At 35.1% G+C, this 7,880-nt stretch overlaps 1 protein-coding gene across 1 annotated transcript in view; it reads right to left on the bottom strand.

Annotated features, from left to right (window-relative positions):
- Positions 1–4: 4 nt before the first annotated feature.
- The window catches only part of IDE (insulin-degrading enzyme), a gene marked incomplete at both ends in the record, with an annotated part of 56,012 nt that continues 48,136 nt past the window's right edge, over positions 5–7,880 (bottom strand). Inside the window, 5 exons of the mRNA XM_009695593.1 lie at positions 5–45; positions 1,243–1,310; positions 3,261–3,333; positions 4,954–5,015; positions 7,333–7,605. Of these exons, the coding sequence (XP_009693895.1) occupies positions 5–45; positions 1,243–1,310; positions 3,261–3,333; positions 4,954–5,015; positions 7,333–7,605 (517 nt within the window). The remainder of the gene's footprint in view (positions 46–1,242; positions 1,311–3,260; positions 3,334–4,953; positions 5,016–7,332; positions 7,606–7,880) is intronic.

Raw genomic sequence — 7,880 nt, 5'->3', positions numbered from 1 at the left:
TGGCAGACTGCGCTTGAATTCTGTCATATTTTCAATCACACTTGGCTGCAAAGAAGCGTACGCAAGAAAAAGTCTGCTCAGTATCTTTGATCAGAAGAGTGAGAAATTCCTCGCTTTTCATTTTAAGTTTTGCTACAGCTACACATAAACACATCTTTCTTGCTCTTTTCTACAGTACTGGTGATTCACACGTCATTATTACAGGATCCCCGGAAATACAGTGTTATTTCTTATGAAATAAACTGTTTCATATTTACTCTAGATAATTTAAAACAACAGCTATAATGCAGTAATTGTGTTACTAATAACAGCAGGAACTTTAGTAAATGCAGAGCTTGTCTTTTCATTTACAAATACTACTTCAGAACATCCCACCTATCCTTTGAGTATCAGAGGTAAGATCATAAAACCAATAGCAATTCAATGATCTATTATTTTCAGTTGTAGTAACAAAGTAACTTTTTAATATTTCAGTCATAATGCCTAATATATGCACATATAATTCATACAGAAGTTTCCACCCATGGTGATTATTTCACCTATAGAGGACTGAACAAGAACACAGATCTACCAGCACATTGTAAAAAGTTAACTATCTGTTGAGATAAACATTACCCTCCTTCCTCAAGAAAATTCATTTAAGGTCCAGTAAGGGCCCAGCGCTATCAGATCTAACCACACAGTGAAATATGTAATACTTGTATGAACATAATTTGTCAAATTGCTTCTGTCACAGGTTACATACTGACAGGAACGTGCACTAATATTTTAGGCTTTACGATACTGACCAGATAGTTGGTTGTGGTGGTGGTGGTGTTTTGTTGTTTGTTTTTTTTTTTTTAACCAAAGATGATAAATTTGTTGATGCGTATGTACTTTTAACACTTGATACATCATATGATGTATCATATACAATCAGTATTTTCAGACCATAATAATCTGTATTTACTCCACAGTGTAGATACTCAGTAGAGTTAACTACTACCATTAGCTTTCATTTCAATGGTATAGAAAGAACAGAGGTAACAGGACAGACTATTAAAAAGACAAAAGAAAAAAAACCAGGAAAAACCTCTGTTATTATTGAGGATGACAATGTATGTGGAAAAGAGCTGAAATATCAGCCCCACAACAACATGAATTTCAAGAAGTTTGTTTCTCCCTCTAAACTTGTATTTATTGCTACTAAACTTCCATACTAAGAATACAGCCTGGGATTTTTTGTGTGCTGTTTCTTTTTACCTGTGGCAGTGGTGGTGCTGGTGCCAGGTTCACATCATTCTGGCATGGAAATTCTCCAACAACAGGGCCTATTTAACATCATCAAAATTAATTCAGGACCATACTTTAATCAGAACCTTTTACATAATAAACTGTTTTCTCATATAAGACAGGTATCTATATAAAGCACAGGTTATTAATTTTAAAGTATCTCTAAATAAGATTTTCTGAACATTTTGCTTTTATACTCCATGGCTATCTTTAGAAACACAAAGAGCTTAATACATTATTTGACTTGAGAACATGTGCTGGGGCAGTGGCTTTTATTCATTTTACTTACACATAAAGAGAATGTAGAAATAAAAATTGCTCATCTACTGATCAATGAATACTTAAAACTCTTTTTTCAGGACAAATGATGAGAACAGTAGTAAATGCCAGTGGTATATGCAACAAGAGCAATGCAACAACAGCACATCTTTTAGTAAGGACATGCCTATGGAGGCATGGAGGTTACTCCATGTACCAAAATTCTGGACAGAAGTCTTCCCTGCCTGTCCCCATGCATGCCCTACTCCAGTCTCCCCCAAACTTCTTCCTGCATCCAATCCACTTGTGCATAAGAATTTCTAGTCTTAGATTCCTTAAACCTCCCTCTACCTCCATATTCAAATTTCAACCCTAACCTTCACCCTGGGAGTTCAAGTGCTTCCCTCTCCTAAAATCCCAGATCTCTACTCTACTGCTTCTGATTCTTTTCCACCCTCAGAGTAAATGATGTGTCTGCCCCCAGGAGGAAGGTTCTCTCTGGGAAGCTTTTTAGCCTTCCTCCTTCGTGTTACTCTCTAGAGGATGGGCACCTGAACTTGGCAGAATGATCATATGGACTCACAGAAAATGCATTAAAGTCCCAATTTCTCTTTCATGGCAGAAGACAAGCCGCATGCCAGATTAAATGGTTTAGGACTGGGCAGTATGTGGAGAGAATACCTCACTATAAACTCTGTAAGAACAACCACTTGTTAGGTTCTCTCTCACACTCACCCTTGTCTTGGGAAGATGCAATTCCAAGCAAGCACTAAACCATTCTGGCAATGTAGTTACTACACTTTTAAAAGTTTTTTATAGATAGAAAAAGTATTTGAGCTATTTCTATTGCACAATGATTGGTCACGAAAACTGGAAAGAGGCTTTGAAGCAAGTCTTCCTTACTCAGCTGCAGAGTTAGTTTCCACAGTACATAAAAATCAATCATTCTGAGACTGGAAGGAGTTTCATGACAGGCACACAGCTATCTGTTTCTTTCCGTTCTACAGACAAGCCTTTAATATTCTTGATTTTGCAACCAGTTACATGTTGGAGTTTAAGTCCACTACAAACTGGTGAAAAACCCGCATGAAACAACACAGAAGTTTTTCTTCTCAGTTTATTTATATTAACCAGAAACACTTTTAACCTTTTCCTTCTTGTACTCTAAAATGGAACAACACAGTTTACAATGCACAGCCAATCTACATTATTTGAAAATAAAACCTAAATAAACTTTGACTTTCTCAGAGGGTTTTCATTTGTTTGTTTGCTTGCTGTTTGGGGGGTTTTTTGTTTGGTTGGTTTTTTTCCCTTTGAGAGTGCTTGAATCAAACTGTAGACATTCATTGCTTGTCAGGGAAAAAAAAACAAACATCACATTGTATTGATAACTGCAAATCCTAATTTTGTTTTTCCCTGTAGGACTATTACAGAGTTTTATGTTTGTTTTAAAACATCCTCTTGAAAAAAGAAGTGCTATTTTAAGATACATTGTTTTAATATCAATATACTTCAGACAGCTGAAGAACTTGGTCACAAATATCAATCAGAAAATTTTAAACACCCATGTGAAGAAAACCTATAAAAATAAATACTTTTTCCTCTGAAAGGTATACAATCTCTAGAGCTGAGTTTTTCTTATAGTGTATTTGTATCATATAACATGGCTGTCTAACTATGACTTGCTTGAACAGGAATTGACTGAATACTATATTTATCACAATACTTACAGGAATCCATTTCCCTTGCAAGGACATGTACTGATACCTTGTGTCTTCTGGGAGCATCTATTGCTAACAGCACCTACGGTAAAAATAATCAAGTCCTTCAGGTGTGGGAAGTATCACTCAGACATTATATTTATAAAACAGTAAAAGAATTAGAGCATTTACATTTTAATTTGCACATTAAAATGAGGGATAAATCTGGGATATCCCTTCAAATATTATTAGAAGTAATCCACACAGTACTTTGAATTATTTTACAATCAAGTTAAGAAACTCAGGTACTGTTTAGGATTCAGAAAAGCTGGAAGTAATAGGAATTCAGCCATTAACTATCATAGTATCAGGAATGCAACCGAAAATCTCTGCAGAATTTTCAATCCCTCGTAGCCTTTTGGAAGCACATCACCCTGAACACAATTATTAAATTTAGCTGGACTTGCTCACCAATCTAGGCAGTTATTTCTGCTCTGGAATACTGGATAAACATGCATTAAGCATTAGTGTAACAAAAATAGTATACATTCCTACAAAACCAGAATGTGGGTACTTGTTCAAGTTATCCTTTATTAAACAACAGCTACTGAAGTTCCATTTACTAGGTTTGTATTTGCTGCATATCTTCACCCATGCTATCATACTATTAAAAACAAAACAAAACAAAACAAACAAAACCAACAAAACAAAGATGTTAGTGTTCACTGTGCCATGTAAATAAGAACCAGTTTTAAGCAGTAAGACTAAATCTCATAAAAATAGACGGTAATGTAAAAATGACCTTGGGATAGTGGAAACAGTAAGACAGAGTACAGAAGAGAAACCATTTTGAAAGACATTAGCCCCCGCCCCGGTCAAGAGAGGCAAAAAAGAACACACAGATACACACACCCCCATGCTTCTTCATGGGCAGAAATTTTTCCATCCAATAATAAGTTCCATCCAATAAGACGACATATGTGTGCATTATTTTTCAAAGTAATCCCTTAGCTATCAGTTGCTCCATAAGTAATAAACCAATATGTAGACTTTGCAATATAGTGAATTATTGTCGACTATGAAATTTGTTACAAAACAGAAAGAATGAGGCCCAATTTATTGGGGGCGGACACGGACACATAACCTCCCTAGTATTTCAATTGCTTATATTAGATATCTATCTCGCAACTTCACCTTGAGTTGCAATGTACAATTACTGCATCACTATGCTGTTCCTTTGCTCTGCCTAATTATGAGAGGAAGGAAAAAAAAAGTGTTGATTTACAGTGAAAAAAGCTTAAAAATATCTGTTTCATTCACAATTCATGCAAGCAAAATAAGCTGAATCATTTACTGGTTGAAGAAAAAAATGAAAGAACAAATTTGCAATTTTGGCCAAGCTTGGTCACTAAGTCATAAAGCAGCACATTTTTTTATTCATAAAGAAAGGATATATGAGACAAGAGGAGAATACGAGCTGGTAAGGTGCAAAACAAAAACCACCACAACAAAAACCCAATCCTTCTCCACAATTTTTACAGTATGCTAGTTGCCATTAAACTAAGTAAGATTCAGGAAACAAAATTATTATTAAGGTATCTGCATCAATCATACCATCTACCTAAAACAGGCATAAGTATATGCTTTCATAGTTCACACAAATAAAATCCAGTTATATCTACAACTCTTTCCAAATAACATTTTAAGTACATGACTAACTTACCTTGTAGAACTGTATAATATCATCCTTGTTCAGGGTCTTTAGATAAGCCACTTCAATATTATCTGAACAACAATAGTAAAAATGAGAACAAGTCTGCAAATCACAGCTGGTTATTAGCACACTACTTATTCAAAGCATATTTCTTTCAAATTCAGATGCTTAATTGACTGCAAATGGTATGCTTTTCATTGTTAACTTTCAAGCTAATACTTGCATCACTAAAAGTGTCATCGGAAGCCTGGCAGAAAATTATACTGGACTTACTAAAAAAAAATGCATGTTTGATTGCACTGTATGTTATTCAGTAGTTAAAAAGATATGCCTACTGCTCTATATTATCTTCAAATCAGTGTTACACATTTCTAATGCAGTCTGATTATAAATGGCTTTTATTCACAGTTAGGAAACAGGATGGTAGGATGTACTTTGGCAGGATGTACTTTTAAATAAATGTAAGGAACGGTGCATACATCATACCTGTTAAGGAATGATCACCTTTAAGATATCTGGGGACAATGTGTCTCAGTAGCTACATCACTTCATATAAATTAAACTGTAATGAACTAATCATGTAATATCATTACTGCATAAACAAGAATGTTTTTTGCTGTAGGCATGTTTGCTTTTCTCAGGATTAGCAGGAAGGTCAAGAAAGAAATGAGTGCAAGAGAACAAATATGCAGCTAACAAATCTGTGAGGCAGGCTGTAATTAATATGAAGTTCTACATGGAGGAAATAAAAAAACCTCAACAAAACAGTTTGGAAAATTAGATAACATTTAGGAGAAAATTTTTGAATTAAGTAAAGATTAAATTAACAGTAAAATGTAAAAACCTGAAGAAAAAAAACTTTTCACTTCTTAAGGCTGGAATATGAATTTCTGATTTTGACAATTCTAGTCATATTAGAATCATTAATGAAATAAAATTACTAGTGGATAGAGGGGAATTAAATATATGAAAGTCAAGGAAAATAGTAAGTTGACTGGGATTTAGATATGAAAGACATGGCTACAGCTAGCAGTAAGAAATTCCAGAGAGGTAATATAGATCCAAGTATGACAAAAACAAAAACACTTAAGGCAGAGAAAAATTAAACTGTTTCATCAGACACAAAAAAAGCACTTGAAGGGTTAAGTTTCCACACCACTCCCTATACTCAGGTATAAAACCCTGTCAGTAGCTCTCATTCTCTCAAGATCAAGCTACATGACAATTCAAAATTCTTCACTAGTAAAACAGTTCAGTTAGTTGTTGTTGACTAAAAAGACTGTATTTGCTATTGTGGAAGGCAAATACTGTGAATTTAAAGCAGAAGAGAAATCACAGGATACGGAGTGAGTTTTATGTAGGAAGTGTATTATGCATGGAAGATGGAAAATTATAGCTGTGAAGAATAGTCAAGAGATGAAAATGTGAGAAAAAGCTGACCTGTACCTAAAACTCTGTGGGTTTTGGTTTTGTTATGGTGGGGTTTTTTGGGGTTGGTTTTTTTTTTAATGGTAGAAACTATATTACTAATACACCTCAGTATTTTGGATTAAGAATCTTCAAAACAATGATGAAAAAGGGAAAAATACAATTTATACTATGTAGTATCACAATGTAAGTAACTGTCAGTCCATTTTTAGTAATAACAGTAGAAGTTGGATCTCAGTTCGTCTTCTACAAGCTTATAATCTTCAGAGTATCATGGACGAAAAACCAAAAAAATTCCTGAAGCCTACTCTAAGCTGAGACAGGTCACATGTTAGTTAAGATAGCTGCTGCTGTTGCCTCTGCTATTGTTCCCTCAAAAGAACTGCGCAATGGGAAGAGGAATAGGGTTCATATAAATGTGTGCACTGTCAGGAATGTCAAAGTGTATCTGAATGCATCTCAATCAAGTATTAGGTACACATGTAATACAGACATCTGAACATCACAGAAAGAAATTTGAGTTTATGCGGCATCAACATTTGCATTCAAACCACTTCCAATCCTTGACCTACTGTATGTCTCACTGAGCCTTAAGGGAAAGAATGGAAGGTCAACGAAGCGCTCACTAATCCCCATCACATGGCGAACATCAGGGAACACATTTATCCTCAATTACTAACAGCCCCCGCAGCAGTGAGAGCACAGGCTTCACAAATAAGGTATTTTCTCAGGGCAAAAGGAAGAAATATAATTTACAGGACACAAATCTCAAAAAAACCCCAACAACAACAACAAAAAAACAAACACAGAACCAAACCAAACCAACGAAATACCCCAAAATTAAATCGCACACAGGATATGTAAAAGTTTAAGTTTCTCCCAAATGAATATGACACTCAACAGTCACAAGTGTAGCCAAACTACAGTGTTCAGTTTTAAAGGAATTATAATTTGTCTTACCTCTGTCAAAGTTATACTGCTGGGAAATGATTTCTCCCCAGTATTTAGCACATTCTGCAGACAGCTTCTTTGGTTTGTCTAGACGACGGATTGCTAAAGCTTGGATGTGTTTTTGGAAGGCCTCTTCTGTCATATCTTCTATGCATTTCTCCATAGTTTTTAAGAATGCTTCAACTCTGCTTTCTAAATAGTGCGGTGGCTTTTCAGATTGGATAATAAATCGCAGTCCTTGTATGCCATTTGCTCGACGTGGACCACTGAACACAATGTAACCTTGGAAAAGAAAGAATAGTGACAAATTAAAAGAAATCCCTTGTTCCAGCATTAAGTTTGCCAAACATGGCATGTTTGACAGGAATGCAATTTTATGCTAAGTTTAATTCTGTATTATAAATGAAACAATGCAGGTTTTCAAAATATGCCACTGTATTTTTTTTAAAACATCTTTATTTCACTGAGGTAAATATCAGTTCGAGGAGGGATATGGCAGACCAAGACAGAACAAAAGGAATTCTGTCATCAGGATTAGGTAACCAGAAATTAAGCTG

This window comes from Cariama cristata, unplaced genomic scaffold, assembly GCF_000690535.1.
Source record: "Cariama cristata isolate BGI_N322 unplaced genomic scaffold, ASM69053v1 scaffold990, whole genome shotgun sequence".
NCBI lineage: Eukaryota > Metazoa > Chordata > Aves > Cariamiformes > Cariamidae > Cariama > Cariama cristata.
This window is presented reverse-complemented; position numbering and strand designations above follow the sequence as displayed.